This window comes from Mytilus californianus, unplaced genomic scaffold, assembly GCF_021869535.1.
Source record: "Mytilus californianus isolate M0D057914Y unplaced genomic scaffold, xbMytCali1.0.p SCAF_1, whole genome shotgun sequence".
Taxonomy (NCBI): domain Eukaryota; kingdom Metazoa; phylum Mollusca; class Bivalvia; order Mytilida; family Mytilidae; genus Mytilus; species Mytilus californianus.
The window spans coordinates 124,338,978-124,352,668 of record NW_026262581.1 but is presented as its reverse complement, the minus strand read 5'-3'; the positions used below and the strand labels follow the sequence as shown (position 1 = coordinate 124,352,668).

At 32.3% G+C, this 13,691-nt stretch overlaps 1 protein-coding gene across 1 annotated transcript in view; it reads right to left on the bottom strand.

The window, feature by feature from the left end:
* LOC127738930 (protein draper-like) overlaps window positions 1-13,479 on the bottom strand; it is a 42,840-nt gene extending 29,361 nt beyond the window's left edge. Inside the window, exons 1-11 of the mRNA XM_052250425.1 lie at window positions 13,395-13,479; window positions 12,460-12,548; window positions 9,802-10,268; window positions 9,328-9,497; window positions 8,923-9,153; window positions 5,551-5,682; window positions 5,011-5,148; window positions 2,952-3,086; window positions 2,261-2,372; window positions 1,078-1,187; window positions 692-754 (exon numbers count right to left, since the gene is read on the bottom strand). Coding sequence (XP_052106385.1) covers window positions 692-754; window positions 1,078-1,187; window positions 2,261-2,372; window positions 2,952-3,086; window positions 5,011-5,148; window positions 5,551-5,682; window positions 8,923-9,153; window positions 9,328-9,497; window positions 9,802-10,268; window positions 12,460-12,548; window positions 13,395-13,440 — 1,693 coding nt within the window. The 5' untranslated portion in view covers window positions 13,441-13,479. The remainder of the gene's footprint in view (window positions 1-691; window positions 755-1,077; window positions 1,188-2,260; window positions 2,373-2,951; window positions 3,087-5,010; window positions 5,149-5,550; window positions 5,683-8,922; window positions 9,154-9,327; window positions 9,498-9,801; window positions 10,269-12,459; window positions 12,549-13,394) is intronic.
* Window positions 13,480-13,691: the final 212 nt, after the last annotated feature.

Here is a 13,691-nt window from a genome sequence, read left to right as displayed (position 1 = left end):
TATGTTAGTAAACACCTGTACATGAAAATTATCCCTGCAGACAAATTCCCAAAAAATATCGGTTTATGTGTTAATCACACTAACTCTGGTTTTATAGGTAGCTAAATAGTTGTTTATAGTTTCGTTATGTTAACAAAATTTGGTTGAGCAATCCAAACAGACATAATAGGTTACTGTGACAATAATTGGGATCCAGCAGCCAAAAACTGTGTAAACATACATCATGGACAAACAACACAAATGACTAAACAATTGAAAAATGATTTAAAACAAACATACAAATTAATTTGAACAAAGACGCAACCAAAAAGGTGTAGTAGATGGTAAATTTGACAATGACGTCAACAAAACATTTTTGTCGTAGATATTACATACCGTAAATAGAATACACTTTCTCGAAAAGTAAAAATTATGTAAATATAAATACAAGGGTAAACAAAATAGAAACAACACTGTAAAAACCAAGTTTCCATTTTTCTTCTTCCATATGCTGCCCACATTCAACATGTTGAATATTCTGATCATCCTTCCTTTTGCATTTGTCCTACTTGTTGAAATTTTGTTGTGTTTTGTGATTTCATTTTTGTAAATAGTCATGATCTTTTTTTTTTACTTGTGTTGTTATTCTTTTGTGGGTTTTTTTCTTCTCCTTTTTTTATGTTGAATTAAAATTCATAGTCACTTAATTATAATTCTATTTCAGTTATTTCTTCGTTCCCGGTTTCATTTATAGCTTCATTAATTCCGCCAGCATCTACAAAGATAAAGCAAATAAATTCAAGCAAAAAAGAATCGTATAGACGAGATAAAAAAAAAACTTGACGATAAGTAGATTATTAAAGCTTTTTCATTTCAAAGAACACATATTTCCTTATATATCCTACAACTGGACAAAAGAACAACATAATCATAACTATCTAACTCCCTTTTCACTTTGATAAGTATGATGTAATTATATATCTCTGAGGAACCCATGCATACTTTAAAAATAGTATTACATGATTGTTTGTTCTTTTTCTGCTCCATTAAAGTTTAATATGAAGCATCTTTTTTGTTTGATCAAATAGTCATGTATACCTGAGGTAGATTGTTGACTTTCTGTATCTGAATGATGTGCTTTCTTTCCTTCGCCAATGATAATTTGTGTATCAAGATGAGATTGGTAATTGTCTTTCTTGCCTCTTCTCCTGTACAATATATCAGTATAATAATAAAGTTAAGCTAATCATTCAGAATTTACTCAAAAATAAAAATTGAATACTAGTAGACATCAAGTGTAAGAGAGATCACACTTCCCAATTATATAGCTGTAGCCAAGAAAAAATGCAAACACCTCTAAAACCGAACGCAAAAGGGATACACATTTTGAAAATGTTATTTCACGAAAAATACTACCCCCATCCAAACCTGCAAACCAAAAGTGTTGTAAATGCTGCTATCTTATTTGTTTACAAATATAACTATAGGTCTACATACTAATATATGTCATCAATTCTGGTTATTTCATTGACTTCAGATTATGGTGATATGATACCCAGGGGGGAATTAAAAAAAAACCATTATAATCTGTCGAAAAAACAGACAACGTCATGGCCAGAGAATGAGAAGAATTGACAAAAAAATGCACACAAAACATTAGACTGTCATACAAGTGAGAGGTTTAGCTAGCTATAAAACCAGATTTGATCACCATTTTCTACATAAGGAAATGTCTGTACGAAGTCAGGAATATGACAGTTGTTTTCCATTCGTTTGATGTCATGATTTGAGCTTTTGATTTTGCCATTGATAAGGGACTTTCCATTTTGAATTTTCCTTGGAGTTCGGTATTTTTGTTATTTTACTATTTTACAGAAACTAAAGTTTGAGCAACAAGTACCGTCGTTTTAGAAGATTCAAATTGCTTCAGGAAGGATTATAAACTATCGACAGTTCGCACAAATAAGGACCAATAAGTTCGCGTGAAAAAGAATTCAGTCAACTTAAAGTTGCTGGTCGTGTCATACTCTACAAGATTATGCTTAAATAAAGAAGATATTTTGTCAATGTTTCTTCATATCAGATAACACGTATACTATCCTGAGCTGAGTTTTACTTCTTTAATGAATGTTTATTATTGTAATTTCTAAAAACAATTCCACAAACTGTGTCATTTATTTCTTCGTTTTTGCAGAAAAGCAATACGAATAGGATTGAGCGTGGTTTGCAGTTAAGTATTTGTTTAAAATAATTGACAACTTATAACGGTACATGCACTTACCAGACGAAGAAAAAAAGAATAATGACACATCCAAACAAGGCAGCTAGCACACCCCCGATGGCAACGGTAATTTGTGTTGTAGTGTTGGTTGTATATATTATTGTTGTTATAGCTGAAATCATAAATAATTAAAGGGAATAGTAAAGTAAAGACATATTACAACGATCAAAGTAATTTCCGTTTATTCTGAAAAATTTCTGGACAAAAGTCTTCCAACGTTCATCGTTGGTAATATTTGTGACCGTGACTAGGTACAGTCAATGGGTTTTAAGGCACCATACCTCATACTTGTATGATAATATATATAGTTCTTACCACTATGTAATAATAATTGCATACCTTGATGAGTTTTTATATCCATATATTTAGTTTGTAAATCATAGATATTTTCCTTTGTGCTACATGAACACAATTGTTATGTTGACGTGAAAAATTCTTTGTACTAAATACTTGTTCTCAACCCACTTTAATATTTGGACATTCCACACTTTTATTCATAAATTATTGTGTAATGAAATATCATTCAAAATTGTCACTGACACCAAGTTTCTTACAAAACATCAGATCAAAGAATAAGTTTAATAAAAATGCAAATTATACATCAAATGAAGGCACTAGTCCCTTAGGAGTTATGATATATGCCTAGTTGACACGAGTTAACATTGTCTCTGTCATATTACTTAAGTTATACCCGTTGAGCAGTCTTCACCCGTCCAACCAGTTACGCACCCTGCTCTGCAGTTTCCTGTTGTCGGGAGACATGTGTTATTCACGCAGTTTGTACAGTTCATGGAACAACCAGAACCATGTGTTCCCTCAGGGCATACTGAAAGATACAAAAAGAAAATAGTTTTCGCAATACTGTTTTGCATTGTAGTGTTGAAACATACAACATTTGCTGTGAGCATTAATTTGAAATAATCTGAAGCAGCAAAAATCGGATTCAACAGGTTTGTAGACACAGATTAATTTCAGAAATAGTGTGATTCAGCCACAGTCCCAAAAATATAATTTCAATTGGAGATCGTGTATATAAAAAAATCGTATGATCATGTATTAAAATCGTTATGACGAATTGTAAATTTTGTCATAACGAATTATAATTCGTTTTCATTAATTAAATTCGTGTTAACGAATCTGTGTGATTTGTAATCAGATTTTTATTTATCGGAATAACGGAATAAATTCGTCATCTTAAATTTAGAATTTGTTATCATGGATTTACTCCATAATTACGAATAATATATATTTTCGAGTTAAATAAGGGGTTCCAAGGAGTCTGTTATATTGCTTAACTGGTGTTATAACTGATAGCGTTTACAGTGAAAAGCAGGCATTTTGAGGGGATTAGCAAAAATATTAAGTAAATTTGTTGAAAAATACAAAAAATCACTCATCTTTGATTTGGTTTAAACATATGCAACACAAAAAGTAATCCATCAAACACTGATTAAAAGTATCCCAATTAATGTATTTAATCAGATTTTTTTTCAAAATTTCCAGTTTGTAGCATCTCAAATTGACCATTTGGGTCATCAGATAAAGTAAAAATGGCCAAGTTGGTATATTTGAATTGTTTACATCTGTTTCTTTGGACTTTACAAGTTTAATGTAGGTGCTTAATTTATGATGTTTTGAATCTTTAATACGTGTTTATACTTAATTTATAGTATGGAGCTTCGAGATATTTGTGAAATTTTAAATTAAAGACAAATTTTCTCTTAACAGTCGATTATGGTAGGCGAAAATACTTGTGGATCTTTTTTTGTGCATAAGCATAAATTCTGCCGTAAAAAATTCCACAGAAAGATAAAAGATTGATCTTTTTAAAGAATTGATTTACATCTCTAACCCCAGCAACAGTTTTTTTTTTTTTTTAAATCCTAAAAATAGACAATAATCTCATCAAAAAGAGAAAGTCGGGTAAACTTTTTATGTTCCGGCGTGTTAGAGTTGACTGTTTTGTCTTGAAAACGTATAAAGCAACACTATTAATTTAACAGTACCAAAAATAATATATATGTGTCAAGCGAAGTACCTTTCTAATGAGCCATAACAACAGAGAAGGTGTGTTTGAAAAACAAATTTTTAATACAAAATAACAAAAAGCCCTTGACGACAGACTTTACAAGTGGATCTAAAAAATGCATATCTTCAAAAAATTCTCTTTTGTCGTGTGTATTAGCTAGGGTATTTCGTTTTCAACCTCAAATATTTTTTCATCTGCCCTTCCATGAAATATTTAATTAGAATTTTTTTAATGTTTTTTTAAACTTTCGAAAATTAACCCTGACAACCGATGAGACAATAGATTTAAGTTGACAAAAGACGTAATGTACATGATATGATGCTAAATAGCTAGTAGATACATTTGTCTTTTAAAATATAACTGTCATTTAAGAATGGTAATGATGCTATGTGGATAAATTTATCGGTTTTCAAGAGCTAAATTGACAGCGAGTCATCTCTACAACGACTTCCATTTTCGCGATTGAAAAAATTAAGAGGCGTAATGGGGAGATGATTTTGACGAAGCAGAATCCTGACTGTTCTGGGCAGAGCTTCTATTTTATGAGTACAAGTGAAACTTTTATAAGTTTCCTCTTTTTTTCCATAAATTTTATACTGTGAACTTTTCTTTTAGTGACAAAGAATGTCTACAAATACTTTAACTCATTAATCAAAATTAAAGTCGAATTAGTTACTTCGTAACGATGAAATATGAGATGTGTTAAGTTAATAACCAATACCGTGTGTACACAAAATTCCATAGTACCCAGCATTGCAACCATAAAGACAGGAACCATTCATTTTGTCACAGGCGGATCCATACAAACAGTTCCCACAAGTTCCATTGCAGTTAAAACCATAAGTGTCATCTGTACATTCTGTTAATAGATAAAGAAGAAAAAAATCACATTTTAGAATAATACTTACTTGCTGAAAAAAATGCTCACTACTTTTAAATAAAAATTTGTGATTCAGTTTTAAAAATGCACACTGAGATTATATCATGTGTCATCTATAATTGTCCAATTTATGTCATATAAATCGCAACATTATTTATCTATTTACGAAAGCCATGGTCTAATCTTCCCTACAAATATATTCTCCTTTTATTGTCTTTTATTTGCATCGATTGTGGGTAAATATATACTCTAGGTTTAGATTTTTAAATTCTCAATTACCTTACTCGGTCTCTGCTATTTACCCAGCTGGTCTATTACAATATCCCATTAGTTTTCCAGAGGAGGGATTACGTATATAGTGGTGTTACAAGTAGCAATTACCTATTTCACATTGAGTACCATTATATCCACTTCTACAGTTACATGATCCATCTAATACATTACAATTACCATCCAAGCATCCTAAACTACAGTTACTTTCACAGTTAGATCCATGCGTTCCACTACTACATTCTAAGTAAAATAAAAAACAGATAAAAAACAATTTTGACCTTTTTTATAGAAGTTCTCAAAGAACTCAACATTGTAAGTTACTTTTATTCAAGTAGTCGATGTTTGATAAATGTTATTTATATTCCTGTAATTGTGTTTCCTTACATAAAAATGACATCATAATGCAGTGACATTTAGAAAACTTGTCAACATTATCCTACAGGTAAGTGGTTTTTTTTTCCCTCAAAGAATTAAGAGTTATCTTAACAAACAAATGATATTAAACTACACTTAAAACGGAAAACATTAAATAATTAAGGACAAAAGGGCATGGTAATCCCTGGTCCTTTTGGAATAATATAGTTGATATAAAAATAAGGAGCTGTGGTATGATTGCCAATGAGACAACTATCCACCAAAGTTCAAATGAAGTGGATATAGGCAATTATAGGCAACTGTATGGCCTTCAACAATGAGAAAACCCCATACCGTATATTCGGCTATAAAAGGCGCCGACATGGAAAATATGAAACAATTCAATTGGGGAAAACTAAGGGTAAACAACATCATCGTAAAAGAGAGGCGAAAGATACCGAAGGGACATTCAAACTAATAAGTCGAAAATAAACTGGCAACGCCATGGCTAAAAAAGAAACAGACAAACAGACAAACAATAGTACACAAAACACAACATAGAAAACGTAAGAATTAGCAACACGAACCCCACCAAAAACTGGGGTGATCTCAGGTGCTCCGGAAGGGTAAGCAGATCCTGCTCCACATGTGGCACCCGTCGTGTTGCTCATGTTAGTACAATCTCGGTAATAAGTCTAATTCGGTAGGTCACATTCGGGAAAAGGGGACGGGATTGTAGTTACGACATTAGGAACATATCCGCTATCATCTGTGAAACAGATGTTCCGTAACGGTCAACCAACTCGTGATGGCGTCCGTAAAGTTTACGAAGGTATGATTTCAACTTCACCACTTGGAACTTTTGGTTTAATAGCTTCCTTGTGAGCAGCAATCCTCTATCAAGGAATCATGATAGGAAATACAAGCCCTGGAATATCGTATCAACTGGGAAATAAAAATTAGGAAGTGCTTTTTCGTTTGAAATAAGTTTTTTACAGGTACAGCCAAACATCCACATCTATGGAAGAATTTAGTAAAGGTTTTAAGTAATTTATGGTAACGAAATCCCTGACTTAATAATATACCAGTAATACATAGTAATACATAGATTACGCTCATCACTACAGACACGGTCATAGCGAACGAGTTGGGATATATAAACACCGTAAGACGGTGCCAAAGGAACATCACCGTCCAAAAAAAGGAAATAAACAATAGGGAAAGAATAACCGTCCCTTTTGTCGTAAATTTTTGTGCAGAGTTTCTGGTGTAAAACTGAAATGTCCAAATCTAGGAAAGGACAGTTATTGCTGTTAATCATGATTTGATTTATTTAAAGAAAGTTCCTTTGGGTAAATTTCTTCAGTATATTTCGAGAATTCGTGATTATTTAACAAAAAAATATCATCAAGAAACGGTAAGTGTTGTTGAATTTATCAATTAAATGGAATTTAGACGGGTCTTTACTGAGTTTGGCCATAAACTGTGATTCATTACAGTATAGGAACAAGTCTGCTATTAAAGGGGCACATGTTTGTTTTCTGTTTTAATATTTTGTTTATTTGTGTATTTTGCTATGGAATTCCTGTTGTGTCAGACTATAGATCATTCATTCAGATGTCAAAAAAGAGAATACATCATGAGTCCCCACATAGACTATTCATGCAAGAATCTACAATTCGAAAGCATAAATGGAAATATTTTACTGTAAAAAAAATCTAGTCCGCCGTTGAACGTACTTGAAAAAAACAAGTTCTCTGTTCCTTTGAGTATTGAACATCAGTTTTTTTTAAATAATGCATATATTTGCGCAAGAATTTGTTTGGTGCTTTTCATCTATAAACTCATTATAGAAACCAGGCTTATTTTTTTGCACGCCAGACGCGCGTTTCGTTGACAAAAGATTCATCAGGGACGCTCGACTCAAAAAAAAAGTTTAAAAGCCAAATATTATCTATATTTGTCATTTGGTGGTTGAACGAAGCTCGGAATCGCAAGTTGTTGCTTTTAAATTTCATACACTTTTGTATTTATGTGTATTGTTTTGTATTTGTTTCAGAGGGCTCGACCGTATGAAGTATTGAAAGACACACACACGTATGATACGCATCGTTCAATGTGTCTATTTTAAGTCAGCTCTGTGGCGGACATTTATACAAATGTTCTATTGCCGATTTTTTTCTCGCCTTGACGAGTCAAAAAGTGAGACATAGGTATGCTGTTTCCGGCGGCGGCGGCGTCAACAATGCATGTATTAGTTTGTGATTATGTCTAGTTTATGGTGAACCACTAGTGGTAGGTCAATGATATTTGGTATGCAGTAGTATTGGCATTGGCACCTCTCATTTCCAAGAAGATTAATTGGCCTTGTTCCCCCAGTCATGGTCTATTGACTTTAAAACTTTAGCTTAGTTTACAAGTATTAGTTTGTGATTAGGTCAGTTTAAGGGGAACCATTAGTGCTAGGCCAATAAAAATTAGCATGCAGTTGTATAAGCATTAAGACATTTCATTTCCATGGAGAATATTTGGCCCCGCCCCCTCAGTCATGGTCTATTGACTTTCAAACTTTGGCTTAGTTTACATGTATTAGTTTGTGATTAGATCAGTTGAAGATGAACCGCTAATGTTAAGTCAATGATATTTGGTATGCAAATGTATTTGCATTTGCAAGTCTCGTTTCCATGTAGATTATATAGTCCCACCCCGTCATCATGGTTCATTGACTTTGAAACTTTTACATAGTTTACAAGTTACTGTTTGTGTTTAAGTTTGTTTAAAGGGAATGACTTATGATAAGTCAATGGTATTTGGTATGCAATTGTATTAGCATTGGCATACTCATATCCATGGAGATTGTTTAGCCTTGTACCTTCAGTCATGGTTCATTGACTTTGAATATTTGCATAACTTACAAGTTAAAGTATTGCTATTTTACTTTCAACATTTGCATTATCAAAATTACAAAAAAGGCGAGACATATCTCTGTGTTAACAGTTTATTTTTTTTGTTGCCTTTGTAAATAATAAGTGATTTTTAAAAAAAATTTCAGAGTGAAGAACATCTGTTGTTACCCATTTTTACAAAACCAAATAGCACTCAATTTACTATACATAATCAATCTACCTGTTGTACATTCAGCGCCAGTATATCCCGCATTACATTCACCGCTTATACATAGGCTACCAGAGGAACAACCCAGTCTACAATTAGAACTGCACAGGAACTGACACATATCGCCATTGAAGTTGCCTAGACAACCACCAATACACGATCCATCAAAAAGGTAACAACCAGATTTACAGTTGATATTACATGGCAGGTTACAGTCCTCTCCATAGAAACCATCTTGACAAGCTGAAACAAAAAAAAAACATGATTGTACGCAATAAACATATGAAAACTGGCTATTTTCTAATTGCTCTTGTACTTTGTGTATTAATTTTTTTTTTATATCTCTTCATTTCGATAAGAAAAATATAAACATCATATCTTAATACATTTTACTTAAAGTTAAGAGATTGCATATACCTAAAACTTTTGTTATGGTCACGTTGACACCTACAGAGTGAACAAAATTGTTCAGGACTTTGCTGAAAGCGGCACAATACATTGCCAGCTGATTCATACTGTTCCAACATACTGCATGGCTATCTGTATTACAGTCTGGTATGTTCTGGACTTGGTATAAAACTCGTAGTCTGCAAAATACAAAAAAAATTGTAAGTTTAAATAGAATGATTTGTAAGTGTTGTAGAACATGAGGACGATGACAAAGGGGTTTTCATTACTAGAAGTAATTTTAAGACTTTTCCTACATTTCAAAATGAATATATTATTCACATATTATGAATTATGAAATCTATAAATCGTTTTTTCTGGCACCAACCATTATTTGAACAATAGTTAACTGCTATCGCCTTAATTTACATAAGATTGGATAAAACGAGATTCCTATGCAGAACGCTACAATCTTGTATGAATATATGAATGTTCGGTACTTACCCAGGATCGCCTAAAGATTCAATTTCTGGGACTGTTCCATTGTATTTCACACTTAACTTCATAGATACAATAGTCCGTGTCGCTAGACTCAAGCTAAATCCGATGAACCTTGCCGTGTCGCTTGGTCGTGGCATATCTGACTTAGCATAAACTAACATGGTACCTGATACAGTACTGCCGACAACATTACAGTCGTTACCGTCATATCCACACTCTACATTATTGCAGGAACTATTACAATTGCCATTACCCCATTCATTCAAGCAGGTAGCGAAACAGTCAGTCGTAAAAGAAGGCTTACATTTTAGCTGGTCGTATAAACACAGTTCATTGTTACATGAAGAATCACATGTATCATTATAAAAGCTAGACTGACATCTGGCTGCTTCAGTACATTTACTCCACGGGTTGTTATTTGTTACGCAATCACCACTGTCGTAACTACAGTTCAGATTATTGCAGCTTGACTGAAATGAAGAAGAGCATGCTCCTATAACAGTTTAAATTAACTACCAAGTAAAAGACGCATACAAAAAAAGTATGTAAATCGTTCTTCCAAATTTAACATTTTGATATTTTATATGATACGAAAGTTCAACCTATAGCAAACTAATTATGTTAGTTCAAAAAAGTGCATTCATACCAATATGAAACTGCATACATTAATATGTCTAATGAAAGTAGTTTGCACTTGCATCGCACATGTCATTAAATCTACATATATTTTGTACAATCATCACACATTTCATTGCCAGCTTTAACGTTAATGATACCCTATAGATGTGTTATATATAAAATAAGGAGATGTGGTATGATTGCATATGAGGCCACTATCCACAAGATACCAAATTACGGAGATGTTAGTATCACCATTTGGCCTTTAACAATGAGCAAGATCGTTATTTGTCTCATTATAAAATAACATGTGGTATGAATGCCATTAAGACAACTATCCACCTGGTTTAATTTGTCATTGATGTATTTTGCCTGTATATTCTGTACTTACATTACATCAGTCACTGCCTGATTTCATGTTAATTTCTGTCTGGTTATTGTGTACTTGCATTACATATGCCATTGCTAGATTTTAGTTTACTTTTTGTCTGTTTTTTTTTTGTACTAACCATAAATAAACCATTGCCAGATTTTATGTAACATTCCGTCTTGTTATTTTGTACTTACAAAACATATGTCATTGCCAGATTTTACATTAAATTCTGTCTGGTTATTTTGTACTTACATTACATATGTAACTGCAAGATTTCGCGTTACATTCTGTCTGGTTATTTTGTACTTTCACGTTACATTCTGTCTGGTTATTTTGTACTTACATTACACATGCCATTGCTAGATTTTACGTTACATTCTGTCTGGTTATTTTGTACTTACATTACATATGCCATTGCTAGATTTTACGTTAGATTCTGTCTTGTTATTTTGTACTTACATCATATAAGCCATTGCCAGATTTTACGTTACATTCTGTCTGGTTATTTTGAACTAACCTTACATATGTCATTGCCAGATTTTAGGTTACATTATGTCTGCTTATTTTGTACTAACCTTACATATATGATTGCCAGATTTTATGTTACATTATGTTTGGTTATTTTGTACTTACATTACATATATCTCTGTCAGATTTCACGTTAGAATTCTGTCCGGTTATTTTGTACTTACAAAACATGTCATTGCCAGATTTTACGTTGAATTCTGTCTGGTTATTTTGTACTTACATTACATATGTAACTGCAAGATTTCGCGTTACATTCTGTCTGGTTATTTTGTACTTTCACGTTGCATTCTGTCTGGTTATTTTGTAAGTACAATACATATGCCATTGCCAGATTTTACGTTGCATTCTGTCTGGTTATTTTGTACTTACATTTAATATGTCATTGTCAGATTTTACGTTACATTCTGTTATTTTGTTCTTACAAAACATATCATTGCCAGATTTTACGTTGAATTCTGTCTGGTTATTTTGTACTTACATTACATATGTAACTGCAAGATTTCGCGTTACATTCTGTCTGGTTATTTTGTACTTTCACGTTACATTGTGTCTGGTTATTTTGTACGTACAATACATATGCCATTGCCAGATTTTACGTTCCATTCTGTCTGGTTATTTTGTATTTACATTACATATGCCATTGTCAGATTTTACGTTACATTCTGTTATTTTTTACTTACAATACATATGTCTTTGCCAGATTTTACGTTAAATACTGTCTGGTTATTTTGTACTTACATTTCATAAGTACCTCCCAGATTCCACGTTATATTCTGTCTGGTTATTTTTTACTTACATTACATATGCTATTGCCAGATTTCACGTTACATTTAGTCTGGTTATTTTGTACGTACAATACATATGCCATTGTCTGATTCTATGTTACATTCTGTCTGGTTATTTTGTACATACATTACATATGCAATTGCTAGATTTTATGTTACATTCTGTCTGGTTATTTTGTATTTACATCACATATGCCATTGCCAGATTTCCGTAGCATTTTGTCTTATTATTTGTACTTACATCACATAAGCCATTGCCAGATTTTATGTTACATTCTGTCTGGTTATTTTGTACTAACCTTACATATGCCATTGTCAGATTTGATGTTACATAATGTCTGGATATTTTGTACTTACATCACACACGCCATTTCCAGCGTTATAGTTACATTCTGTCTGGTTATTGCATACATAGTTGCAAAGTATGTTTCCAAAGCAAAGGAAACCTGCATAATACATAAATAATTTTCTTGTATCAGTTTTATATTGGGTATTGTCACTGTTGATATAATTATTCATTGTTTTGTTTTGAAAAATTAATTATTGTTGAAAAACTGTAGAAATTATGAAGCAAAAACTCTGCTGGATACTTTGTATACTTCTTAGCATGTTCATTATAAGATTGTAAATGAAGCAGGAAGATACCAAGGGGTACTTTGTCTTAAAAAATCAGGGAACATTATTTTCTAACGAAAATAGATGAAAAGATAAATACAAAGTTTATAAAACACTATACATATGACTAAAGATTTGGGCAATAGGAACACCATTAACCTGGAGTGGAATAACGGAAAGGTTGGTAGTTCCTGTGCCACTATATTTGTCCGTCGTTTTGTCTATGTCATATAATAATTTAATAAGTTACAATTGTGGGTAGCCATATTCGAGGAAGAATGACGGATTTTTGTTAATTTGTCATCATAAGCAACACTCACTCATATCTTACTTTATATCTATGACTCTTTAACGCGCCAAAAAGGTTTTAATTGAAGCATTCTACCAGTCAATTATGAGGTAGTTTTGATTCTGTGGTATCATAATGTAAGAATGGTCTCGTCGGAATGTAATATAGTGTACCTTGTTGTGTGGTTAAGCCTTTTGCACAATCCAATTAAATTCATTTTCTAGTAATTTATTTTGAATACTAGTAAAATATTGTTTTACACTAAACTCACACATATCAACCTATAACAACTGTTACAAACCACTATCAAGAACAATATAGTTCTATGTATAAAGCAATATCTAGCAAATGTTTTTTTTAAATCAAAGTATATAAAATTAAAACTTACATAAAAGAAATATATTTATCATTATAACATTCTGTTTACTGTCCATGTTTAAACATATCCTATATATAGCAAACAGTTATCAAAGATTTGACAGGAAATAAAAAAATAAAAGTGATTAAGCAGGAAATACAAGTTTCGGTTGTTTATCTTTGACCATCTTTATAAATCAATTCCGCCTCACCGGGCAAAGACAAAGAAAACGGAAAAAACCCTATATGAATGATTATCGTGACCACTACACATATGTCGGGATTAAATCCGGATTGAGAGCTTACAGACCAAACTGGCCAAGATGAC